A 13,234-nucleotide genomic window follows, 5' to 3' on the forward strand; every position below is an offset into this window, starting at 1 on the left:
GGTCAAATCATCAAATGTTGATGATGTTGGCTGGATTGGATAATTTCATGAAGATCTCGATGGTTCTTTGTTCACGTTCCCGTTGTTTTGATGACATTTTAATTATTCGTGGTTTTGAATCGCGGAGTGCTGAAGGAGCGCCGTGACGTCACTACTGACGCCTCTCGCGGATAAGTTTTTCAGCGAGTGTTGCATCGCGTCATTCAGACCCAACGCTCGCTCGCGCGTCACAGCAGGAGAAGAGACGATGATCATCGACAGAGTTAGTGAGGGGTTGTCCGGTGTTCTGGACCGGGACAGCGATGTGATGACCAGTCCGGTGGACCTGCTGTCGTTCTACGGATGCGCTTCTCCCGCGGAACCGAATCTGTCCGACTCGGAGCAGAGCTGGAGCAGCGCGAGCAGCCCTCAAAACAGCGACAGCGGTAGGGAAGATTAATTATTATGAGACCCTTTTAATATTTAAATAACCATACTGAAGTGCTTGTGCTGTAGAATAAAAACTTTAGTTCAATTCCGTTCAGTTAGTTGTATAGCACTTTTCACGATAAAAATCGTTGCAAAGCAGCTTTACAGAAAATGAAAGTTTCTATATTATATTTAGCAGAAGCTTATCAGTGTCAAGTTGATGTCCATATCATGCATTTATTTAATGACGACGATAGATCGATGTGTGTAATCATGGGAGTTTTCAGTGGCCTTCAGAGGACAGTAAACTTATTAAAGTAAATAAAGTTTAATTGAAGCGTCTTCCTCTTCAGTGGAAGCGCACAGCGCGCGCAGACCGAGTCGCTATCAAGGCGTGCGCGTGAAGAACACCGTCAAAGAGCTGATCCTGCAGAAGCGACACCACAGCCAGGTACATCTATATTCTTATGCTCTATGACAGGTTTTATGACACATGATTTGAATGAATCCAGTGCTGTTTTTTATGCTATTGCAAATGAATTATATGCTTGATTACAGGCTCAGCAATATCAAGTGGAAAATGAATGTCCAGGTAACTACATCAATTATGCACTTATGATTTGTAATAGTAACAGGGAGTCGTTTGTCAAAAGTTTCTGGATAATAATTTTTTGATTTCATTATAGCTGTAATACATGCGCTGCAGAGAACGAGGAGGGAACTGGAGAATCTGTGTCTCTGTCCTGGTAAACGACTGCGAGTCGCAGACCCGGTGCGTTTCACTGCTCCACTATCTGTTTTTATCTCCACTCTCTAGATTCTGAGGCCTGTCAAAGACAATGATATCTGTCTGTAATTCTACTGGAAAGAGATCCGTGTGGGTTTTATTCCAGTGTTTCCTATATTTATTTGTTTTCCTTAAGACTTTGACTTCTCTGAATACACATGAGCGCTGCATGTTTCAAAATCAAAACGTGGCGCGGGTTCTTTTCTATGAATGTATCTTTGAAGGGAACCTCAATCTCATTTTATATTTCATCTTTCTGATAAATTACAATGCCTGATAAAGTAGTGTTTGTGAGCACAGCGTCGTTGTCGGGAAAGTGCTGATCCTGCCGCTTCAATCTGTCTTTTTCCTGCACCCAGTGAAGCTTTGCGCAAATTATGGGTGTAACTTCCGTTTACACTGTATACAATCAGCAAAAGGTTTGCTCTATGAACACAATAATAAGTATTTTCAAAAACTAGGTACAATGAGGTGACATTATTTTACTCACCCTTTAACCACCGGTCATTAAAAGCAAATTTAAAAGCGTAAAAACATTAACAAATTACTTTCAACACAGCACGAATAACTCATAAAGATCCTCTTCTATCCACAGAAATATTACAGACGTGTTAAATATCATTATAGTAATGTCTATATTTCGTAACAATTACATTTTACAGCATCCGTGTGAAAACAAACCTGGAAAGAGACGTGAGGATTTGGGGAGAAAATGAAAGATTCTTAGCGCATTCCAGGGAATTATTTGTGGTTTATATCCTAAATTAAATCAGGAGAGCAGACCACAAATGCACAGTATATGTCTTTTTTCATTTACTTACAGTGGATATTGTTATTATATCATGTCACATTAATATACCAAATGTAACATTATTCTCCTGACTTCTGAAAATAGAAAATTATGGATAAGGATTATTTGTAGCTCAATTTGAAATGATTTGTTGCAGTCTTTTTGAGCGAAACGTCCCCAAACCGTATGACCCTCCCATAATGTGTAAAACAGTAGACTCGTTATGAAACATGTGGATAGTGCCTCCTAGTGGCAGAGAATGAATTCACGTTTTCAATCAGCCTGTCTGCTGTTTATGTTTAGACCAACATATATAGATGTGTGTGTGTGTGTGTGTGTGTGTGTGTATATATATATATATATATATATATATATATATATATATATATATATATATATATATATATATATATATATATATATATATATATATATATATTAGGGCTGTTAAAATTAACCTGTTAATGCAAATTCATTTTCATTTTATTAGTGCAGCATTTTCTGTTTGACTCGTGACCCGTAGTTGGAGAAATGGAGATGACAGTGTTGCCAACTTAGCAAGATTTAGATTTAGTGACTTTTCAGACTCACAGACTCTACAGAAAAGCACCTAGTGACAAATCATAAGGGTTTGCCTATACCTTATTTAGTTTGTAAGTCTCTCTTTCCCAGCACACCCCTCTCTCTCATCTCTCTCTTTCTCGGTCTCATTCTCTCTCTCTCTCTCTCTCTCTCTCTTTCTCTCTGTCTCTGTTTGGTTTACTACTTGCTCTGTCTCTCTCATGCTCTCATTCTCTCATTCTCTCTCTCTCTCTCTCTCTCTCTCTCTCTCTCTTTTTCATCTCTCTCTCTCTCTCTCTCTCTCTCTCTCTCTCTCTGTATCATTCTCTCTCTCTCTCTCTCTCTCTCTCTCTCTCTTTCTCTCTGTGTGTTTCTCTCTCTCTGTCTCATTCTCTCTCTCTCTCTCTCTCTCTATATAGTGGTCATCACCACTGCAGGCTCTCTCTCATCTCTCTCTCTCTCTCTCTCTCTCTCTCTCTCTCTCTCTCTCTCTCTGTCTCATTCTCTCTCTCTCTCTCTCTCTCTTTCTCTCTGTCTCATTCTCTCTCTCTGTCTCATTCTCTCTCTCTCTCTCTCTCTCTCTCTCTTTCTCTTTCTCTTTCTCTCTCTCTCTCTGTCTCTCTCTCTCTCTCTCTCTCTGTCTCTCTCTCTCTCTCTGTCTCTCTCTCTCTCTCTCTCTCTCTCTCTCTCTCTGCGTCTCATCTGTTCCGCTGAGAAGAGCAACGCTTTCAGTTAAAACTGATATTATGTTGTTTCTCTAATATTACGTGCAAGTATAGCTGAAATCACAGCACAGCTATTGTCTTTATCTTATGTGTATTTGATTTCATCAGACAACGACTTGATTATAAATCAGGATTTTTCTGCAGATTAATATCTTAGGAGTGAGAGCTGGTTATGTAGTCTTAATGGGTCACATTTCAGTCATTATTTTATATTCATTCTGTTTTCTGACAACAGAAACAGTAACATATATCAATAAAAACAGTTTTCTTGAGAATTTAGCTGCATCAAAATACAGTATGTGGGCACGGTGAGCGTGATTTCACCAAATACAACATGTTCCAGGATCAACATTCCAATCAACCAATCAGAATCGAGGGATAACTTTAACTTCATGAAATATCTGTTTTAGGCTTATGATCAGGGTTAGGTGCTTCTACACCCTTTTTAATCATTTCACACTGATTTTAGGAATAAATTATGGGTAAAGTTAGGTTTTGGGGTAGGGATTGGGTTAAGTCTACATTTCTGGACAGTAATGTTGATCCAGGAACATGCCTTACTTGGCAAAATCACGGCGACCATGTGGGCACAGAGAGGCAATCAAATGTAATAATAAATGTACAGCACATTCAGAAGAAGTGAGCTGCCCTGTCTGCGAATAATGTAAACAGGGTTGTGTAAGTATTGCTCAGTGCAAAGCAAGAGAAGTAATGGGAGCCTGGTATTTCTGTTCTTTTTTATGTGTCTAATAGACATTAACAAGTTCTTTTAAAAACATCTTTGAAACATATCTAGTCTTCATCCTCTATGCTGACTATGGTTTCATTAAAAATAAACATACATTTGCATAAAGCATCCATATTTGTCCATGCCCATGTTGATTGGAGTATTAAAAACTTGAAAAGTATTAATTTAAGGTACATTTAGAACAAATAAAAATGTGCAACTAAGTTGTGATTAATCATGGGTTAACTCATGACGATCATGCGATTAAATATTTTAATTGATTGACAGCCCTAATATAAATATATATATATATATATATCCATCCCTCAGGGGAAGTGCCCACACACAGAGTGTAAGTCTGTGGGAGACACCTGCGATACAGTTCAGAATCACAACAGCGCAGCGTTTCTCATCTCTTAGAACGTTTCAGATGAGTTGAGAAACACTGGTGACTTTAGACTCTAAATCATTATTGTAAGTGGGTTTACACTGACTGTCCAGTGTATGTATGAAGCCGCTTGCTCTGTGTCTGTAGTTTCCGTGCGGTGAGAACATGTTCTGTGATGCTGAGATGCTGGAGGACATCGGGGACGTTCTGTCCATCGAGTCTGTGACGGTGAGAGGCTTTCCTCAGGATCTGTGCGCTGATGCCCAAAGCCATCTGAACACATTCCCATCCTCGTCCGGCCTCAGCCTGACCGCTGCACCTCCAGTGTCCTTCTTCCAGTGGCAGATCCAGCAGGAGGAGGAGAGACTGGCTGCTCTGAGCCACATGGAGCTCACCGCTCGAGACGCAGACGGAGACACGTGAGTGCTCTTCCACACATAATACTCTCGATCAGCGCTGTCTCAGCACTCACGGGTGGATACACTGTTCTGTTGCTTCACATGTGTTCAGAGGAACGTGACCTGGAGTCGTTAGCTGATTATCGACTGATTACAGGTACTTGCACATCGCGGTGGCTCAGGGAAGAAGAGCTCTGGCGTATGTCCTCGCCAGGAGAATGGCTGCCATCGGCATGCTGGACATGAAAGAACACAACGACCAGGTACAGTCAGAAACACTCCCACTGCAGCTGTCTGCATTCCCAGCACAGACAGGAACACACCTGTGATTAACAGTGACTCTTCTCCTCGCAGAGCGCCTTCCAGGTGAGCGTCGCTGCAGACCAGCACCTGATCGCTCAAGACCTGCTTCTGCTGGGAGCCGAGCTCAACACCAGGGACTGCTGGGGCCGGGCCCCGCTCCACGTCTGCGCAGAGAAGGGCCACTGCTCCACGCTGCAGGTATCTGCTCATGTTATGAGTCCACATCTGGAGGTGTTTTCAGACACTAGGTTAGCATATTTAACTCTTCAGACTCTTCACAGTGGCTAGATTTTTCATTCATGACATCCAACAGTTTGATGAGTCTGTTTTTCCATTTTTAAGCAGCCATCTGTCTGAAGAAGTGAAACACCTTAAAGAATCAGAGCATATGATCTCAGCTAATACTAATAAAACCAATAAACCTGTGCATTCAGTATGATAACAGGTACAAGGCTCACTGCAGTCCACACATAAAAACTCTCAAATATTTTAATTGATAATTGCATCTTGGTTTAAGTACACAACCACTAACTGACCAGTAAGATGTTGACTAACCAGTTGTCTATCCTGGCCATAAACAGCCATAAACAACACAGTATTTCCTTATTAACCTGCGTCTGTGTCTGTTAGCTGCAGTTTTTCCTCTTATCATGTTCTCATGTTCTGTCAACAGTCCTCGTCTATCATTCATTCAGATGCTCAGTGTTTATTTAACCAGACGCTAACTGACTTCCTCATAACATGCTTAACTAATATGCATTTCCTCAAAAAAGAGGCACGCAAAATCCCCTCGCCTGGCCGCACTACACAGCTCTTTTGATAAGACTGCAAAACAAAATGCCTGTGTTTCTGTCAGCCATTAACTGTCGACAGGTCGGTGCACGCAGACACCGGCTTCTCCCAGAATGCCATGGGGCAGTACGTGTTGAGATCTGTTTTCTAGAGCTTTCTTGGGAATTGTGTAAATGGCAAACTCACTGTTTCCCCTCAGGCCATCCAGAGATCTGTGCAGACGAGCGGACGGCTGGTGAACGTGGAGGTGGTCAACTATGACGGTCAGTGTCTTTGAGAAACGGCTCATCTGTCCTGCAGGGCTGTCAGAATGGCTGAAAATCTAAATACCAATTTTGTACTTAAATGTTATCAATATATCAATTATATTCAAATTTAAAAGGCATAATTTCAGTTAGGGGGAAAAAAGCGTTTGGTTTCTCTCTTGAGGCCACAAGAGCAAAATATTACTAATGCACGTTTCTCAGTGCTGGTCAGTAACGGAGTAGCTTTACTTACTGTAACGCTTTAGCGTTACTGTACTTAAATTCATTTTTCAAGTATCTGTACTTTACTGGAGTAGTTTTATTTTGAGTTACTTTTACTTTTACTTCACTACATTCCAAAGCATAAGATGGTACTTTTTACTTCACTACATTTCATAAAACATATCGTTACTCCTTATAATATATCACGTGCTCCGACACGCAGAAGAGGTTTCTGATTCAAGAACTAAATGATTCTTTTCAATGAACCTTTTAAATCGATTCGTAAATCGCACCAAACGATTGTTTCATGAATTGGAATGATCCGATTGCAGCTGTTCTCGAGTCGACGACTCACTGATTCAAATGAACCGTTTAGTGCGAGTCTCTCCAGTGAACTGAATTCACAAAGAAGAATCGGGAGATCTTGTGAGCGCGCACACGTCTGATTCTGTTAAAAGTAAGTTACTAATGTCGAATTTTAGGATTAATTATTGTAACTGAAAAACATCTAAAAATATATTTAGGTAAAAACTGTCATTAGCTTGTGAACTACAGCTGCTGTAAAGGGTGATCTATTTACAGCATAAGTGCCTCGTAGGTAAAAAAAAAAGGGGGGGGGGGCATTAAAATATCACAGATTACATAACATGACTCATGCACGTTCAAATTCCCCGCTTCCGTAACATTAACAGTTTTATTAAAATGCATGCCCTATGTGTCATCTGTTTTTATATTTTTTATCAACAGTGTAAATTTTTATATTGTTGGGATTAACCGCTCAGGTAGACAGATATGAATGTTGACCATACTGAAAATAAGTAAAAATTGTTAGCTGATGCTAACTGTCTAGCTAACAAGCTTGCTGGTGCTAAATTGAGGTAATTTTTTAAAATAAAGTCCAAATATTTTTATTCAGTCACCTAGATAGATTACATCTGAGGAAAAAGAAAGGCTGTGATGTTCAGAAGATGGTAACTACAGTAATTATCAGATTGAGAAGTGATGTCCTCTGGGGGCATTGGGCCAGGGGTGTTTACACCACAGACAAGGTTTGAGAAGAAAAAAATCATTATGAAAATATAATTATATTTTCCTTAAAATGTTCTTCCTAACTTCAGGCCTTATTCTCAAGTCATATATAACTGTGATGTTCTGCAAAACAACAAACTTTAAAACACTTTTTTCTTGCTGGTAAAAATCTGATGGTCAGATGTGACCCTGCAGCACAAACACAGTCTTAAGTCTCTGGGTATATTTGTAGCAAAAGACAAAAATACATTGTATGGGTCAGAATGATCAATTTTTCTTTTATTTACATTTATGCATTTAGCAGGCACTTTTATCCTTTTATATTAAGCGATTTACAGCGCATTCAGGCTATACATTTTTTAACAGTATGTGTGTTCTCTGGGAATCAAACCCGTGACCTTTTGCGCTGCTAACACAATGCTCTACCACTGAGCCACAGCAAACCTTTTTTATGCCAAAAATCATTAGGATATTAAGTAAAGATCATGTTCCATGAAGATATTTAGTAAATAACCCTAACCCTAACCCTAACCCTACTGTAAATATATAAAAACTTAATTTTTGATTAGTAATATGCATTGCTAAGAACTTCATTTGAACAACTTTAAAGATGATTTTCTCAATATTTAGATTTTTTTTTTTTTTTTTTTCTCCCTCAAATTCCAGATTTTCAAATAGTTGTATCTCAGACAAATATTGTCCTCCTAACAAACCACACATCAATGGAGAGATTATTTATTCAGCTTTCAGATGATGTAGAAATCTCAATTTTGAAAAATTTACTCTTACGACTGGTTTTGTGGTCCAGGGTCACAATCTGTTTTCTCTCAGGTGTAAGCTTCACAGTGAACATTACTACATCACTCTCATCAGCGTAGTCCATATCAACAACAAAAATATATCTTGACTCCATGTAGTGGTTACTTTGGGAAAATTCCAGGTATTTTGAGCAGTAGGATTATATAAAAAAAAATGTGCTAATATAAAATTAAATTAGGTAGTCTATATAAAATTGCAAAATCTATCTATCAGTACTTTTTTACTTAAGTATTTAAAAAATTGAGTACTTTTGTACTTTCACTCGAGTAAAATTGAAAAAGGAGTACTTTTACTTTTACTGGAGTAAAATTTTATTATACGTATCTGTACTTTTACTCAAGTACTTGATTTGTGTACTTCGTCCACCGCTGACATTTCTTCAAAGTAATAAAATAACATGACTATCTTTGTAAAAAAAGGTGCATAATGTATAAAATAATGTTTATAAACCAAATATAATTAATTAGGTTGCTTAAACAATTAGAAACAAAACAACATCATGTATGTATGCAAAGTTTAATACAAAGACCAAAAAACTAATAAAAGAGAATTTTTTAATTTAAAAACATGAGATGAGATGAAGTGGGATGGAAAAATGTCCACAAAGTTTTGAGACATGTTATTTAATAGTTGGACGTACATTTATTTTACATGGTTTTCTAAACATCGGCGCTCTTGTGTGAGACGCGAGTGCAACGGTGAAAGAAGTCGCTCTAGAAAATGCGATAAATAAGTGTTCTGTGTGAACGGCTTCAGTTTTGACATAAACAAGATCTGCTGGAGCCTAACAAAAGCATTAAAATGCAACGACACTTACATCGTCATCGCATCTCGTGTGCCACGGATAAAGCTGCATGACACACACCTTACATTCAAATGAAACCTTTTTGCATTTGAATGTGTATTTTTATTTTAAATTCAACAAATATTCTAAATTCTATTTTCTTTTTGACAGCCCTACTGTCCTGGTTACTTCATGTAATGAATTCGCACACCGCTGATGTTGGAGCGCAGTAAAGGATGCTGAGTGTTTTGTGTTTGCAGGACTCACACCTCTCCATGTGGCGGTGCTGTCCCACAATGCCGTGCTGCAGGAGCTGAGCCGTGGCCCTCCGTGTGCTCAGAGTCCGGTTCTGCTGCAGAAGAGGAAGCTGCTCGCCGAGTGTGTGAACACACTGCTGTTGATGGGCGCCTCGCTGGAGGCCAAGGTTTGTAATGGTTTTACTGGTTATAATGGGACTTGTATTGGTTTTAATAGAGACTGTAATGGACCTATGTGTCTCTCCTGGTAACTGGTCACCTTCTATTGTTAGGTTGTTAAAAACACTAAATCCTCATGAAATATGTCCCAAAACACGCTGCAGAAAACCATTTTTTACTGGTTTTAATGGTTAAAAGTGTGGAATTGTAATGGAACCCATTAGAATTTCTGGAATTTCACTACTCCTAATGTCTCACAGATTTAGGAGCTAGTTTTACTGCTAGAATGCTTTGTGAAATACTGTTAGAGCTAAAATTTAGGAGTCTTAAATTTAGGATTCCGATGTTATTTTAAAGATTTTCTCCTAAATCTGTGAGTTATGAACTACGTTTAGCCTTAACTCTTTCCCCGCCAAACACAGAATTTTCCGTCATTCATGAAACAGCTCTTCCTTGCCAAACTGAATTTTCGGTGTTTTCACTGTTATACGCTATTACGCAACTCCTGAATGAGTCTAGAAAGTGCTGATCAAAAACACAGACCAGAAAGACAAAGAAACAAGCGATCTCATATGTAATAATATGCATATGAAAAAAAAATGCGATCATCAACACTAACCACATATAAATGAAAACTGCCTAATGCTAGCGAGTGAAATGTGGATCCAGAAAGTGTTAAAGGCCTGTGCAAGCTTTGGGAGAACTGATGGAAGACATCTACTGCAGCTTTGCTTTGATCATAATACTGAAGATGATCCATATGTAGTAGTTCATAAAAATGTGATTTTCTCAGCTTTTGCTTAAAATGAAACCTACCTACATTCTAGTGTTGATAAAAAAGAATGCTTGAAGCGGGAATAAACCAGATTTTTTTATTTGAAAGTAGAGGGTCTAATCTTTAATTTGATGTATTGCATCTTCAGATATTCATACAACAAAATATTCTGGGGGCCATAAAATTTGAGTGAATATCAGCAAAAACGCTGGTGGTGAAAGAGTTCAGATGTTTAGTGAACACGGCCCTGGTGTGTGTGTGTGTGTGTGTGTGTGTGTGTGTGTGTCGTGACTCGCGTGTTTCCCGTGTTTCTGTCAGGACTGTAAGAGCGGCCGCACCGCGCTGCATATGGCTGCCGAAGAGGCCAACGTCGAGCTGCTGCGCCTCTTTCTGGATCAGTCCACCTACTGCCCGGTCATAAACGCCAAGGTGAGTGTGCAGTGCTGTGTCCAGCGCTGGTCTGACCTCTGACCTCTGACCTCTGCTCTGTGACCCGCAGGCGTTCAGCGGGAACACGGCTCTGCACATGGCCAGCGCTCTGCAGGGCCGGCTGACTCAACCGGACGCGGTGCGACTGCTGCTGAGACGAGGAGCCGATCCCAGCACCAAGAACCTGGAGCACGAGCAGCCGGTCCAGCTAGTGCCCGACGGGCCCCTGGGAGACCAGGTCAGAGAACCGCGAGTCGAACAGACTGTCGATGATGGGGAAGATAACACCGCTAGTTATTATTACCTTTGCATCATCCATATCTTTGAAAAGAACAGATGAAACTGTAATTTTGGGTTTCACTGAATCGCTCTGTTAGTGAGTTCATTTCCTCATCCAAATGTATCTTAATGCAACAAATACCCAACATTAAAATAATATTACAATATGAAATACATCGACACAAAACAGCTACGTTTACATGGTTTTTGCTTCCATCGGAATTAATTCATTCGGCTTGACGAATCTGAGCATAGTGTTTATATGAACACTAAATAAAGTGATCGGTTGATATGAGTGTTTATATGTCGTTGCTGATCGGATTGAATCTTTTGACATGCACACACTTGCAGTTTACTTTAGAAAGCAGTAAAAGAACCCAAAACCCGTGGTCTGTGGATGAGAGTCTTAAACAAGGACTGATGAGACATTGTTCAAAATTTTTGAATGAATGACCAAAACTCATTTAGAACCCTTTATTCACCAAAGAGCAGCTCTTTCCACGCGTTATTACGCTATTTTTAGGTCACTGTACATGAGCAGTGTTTTCCAGTTTCGGTTTTCAGTCCTATCAAGTGTTTGGATTACGAAAGGAATAAACCACCCCTTACAACCCGATCGAAATCTGAATCAGAGCTGGCCAATTCAGTCCGATTGATGTGTTTAAATTTGACTTTTTCATTCTGATTGTGTTTCTAGTCCAATTGCGATCGGATTGTTAGGGTCCATGTAAACGCAGAATGCTCTTCCCGTAATGATGCACTTTTCAGTTAGACTTCACAAGACTTTACCAAAAACTTTCTGTTTCAGCGGTGATCTCATTATATGGTAGATTGGTGCACTAGACTGTATTTTCATTAACGTGTGATTCCCAGCGTCTCTCAAACCGTACTTTCGCTGTGGTTCTTCATCTGGACGAATCAGTCAGACCAGACGATGTTGGTTTGAGATTCGCTGAGCTCCAGCAGTCACAGATGATTCCTGCTTCTGAGCGGCCCTGAAGCGTTCGAGTGGATGGATGAACCGGTTTGAGGAGTGAATCACTGACGCTTTTCTCTCTGTGCTGTCCACAGGTGCGTCGGATCCTGAAAGGTAAAGGAGCGCTGTCCCGCTCGTGAGAATCGCTGTCAGTCAGGCAGCCGTCTGTGTACAGATTCATTTGCCGCCGCAGGCAGATGTCGGTTGTTTCTATGAAACAGTTTTATCATTGTTCACTACTGAGTAGTAGACGGCACAGGAAAGTGAGAGCAACGGCTCAGAGATGCTACCGGACGTCAGAAGAGGAATCCAGTGTTATGAGGAAGTTAGGAAGGATTATTCAGAAAGCAATAATAAATGAGGACACGTCGTTAAAGAGGAAGAAAGTGAATCTTCTTCTCTTGTTCGTTAGCAGATCTGAAACGCTGCATTTGGCTCTGATGTGTAAAAGGTTGTAAACTATAATCTCTAAACTCTGTCTGTATTATTATTCTGTTATTATTATTACTCTGATGTGTGTTTTGTCAGAATGTTAAACACGAGATGATAATCAGTAACTTTAAACCTGTTGGACCAGAACGTCCCCGAGTGTTGACTTCAGGCGTGTCTCGGCGTGTTATTTTGGGACTTTCTTCCATTGATAATTAACTTTTTATGAGGTCATGCCATTCTCGAGAAGTCCTCTAATTATTCTGGATAACTCTGATTATTCTGTTTGATTGTAACTGCTGTTCTCAGAATCAACGGTAAAATCCACATAAAAATAGGGTTAAAGGTGTTTGTTTTTGATGAAGACAGAAAGAGATGGCATTAGTGCATTATAACAGCTCATATTACATGTATTTGCATGTTATTGCTGATGTATGAGTTTTTGTGGTGATGGGATTAGTACAGTATATATTGTTATTCTTTATCTCTTTATATATGTATATATGCTGTCATTCAGCATTATGTTTATTGTGCATCAGGAGCGGGTCATTGTTTGTGTTTCCTTTGCAGGTCACATGATATTCTGTGTGTTTAATTGTCAGCTGTAATTCAGTCTTAAATAAAGATTCCTTGTTCTGTTCTCGTGAGTGTCAGATTTCAGAAGAGTGTCAAAACAAAAGATCAGAAAACTGATCCAGAGCAGGAAATAATTGGACTGAAACACGAGCGAATGTCACGCACACACTTTACAGGAATTCATGGGAAGTGCAAGATCACAGTAATAGTACTAAAGTGATTTACCAGGTGAAGTGTTTGTCATGGCCATGTTCATCTGCTTCTCAGTGCCTTTAAAGTCATCACAATGACAAAAACCCTCATATACAATGGACCCAAGGAAGCCACTCAAAATAGATTCCCTCACTCATGTAAGCTGACCTTTTAGTTTTATAAG

At 39.7% G+C, this 13,234-nt stretch overlaps 1 protein-coding gene across 1 annotated transcript; it reads left to right on the forward strand.

Moving 5' to 3' along the window:
• Positions 1 to 143: 143 nt before the first annotated feature.
• nfkbiz (nuclear factor of kappa light polypeptide gene enhancer in B-cells inhibitor, zeta) lies at positions 144 to 12,922 on the forward strand. The gene is made up of 12 exons (XM_042717013.1): positions 144 to 425; positions 762 to 859; positions 967 to 1,000; positions 1,095 to 1,180; positions 4,534 to 4,805; positions 4,942 to 5,047; positions 5,139 to 5,285; positions 6,079 to 6,142; positions 9,239 to 9,402; positions 10,488 to 10,598; positions 10,669 to 10,836; positions 11,949 to 12,922. Exons 1-12 carry the CDS (start codon positions 248 to 250, stop codon positions 11,991 to 11,993), a joined length of 1,473 nt encoding a protein of 490 aa, XP_042572947.1. The 5' UTR covers positions 144 to 247; the 3' UTR covers positions 11,994 to 12,922.
• Positions 12,923 to 13,234: the final 312 nt, after the last annotated feature.

The sequence above is a fragment of the Cyprinus carpio genome, chromosome B1 (assembly GCF_018340385.1).
Source record: "Cyprinus carpio isolate SPL01 chromosome B1, ASM1834038v1, whole genome shotgun sequence".
NCBI classification, from domain to species: Eukaryota; Metazoa; Chordata; class Actinopteri; order Cypriniformes; family Cyprinidae; genus Cyprinus; species Cyprinus carpio.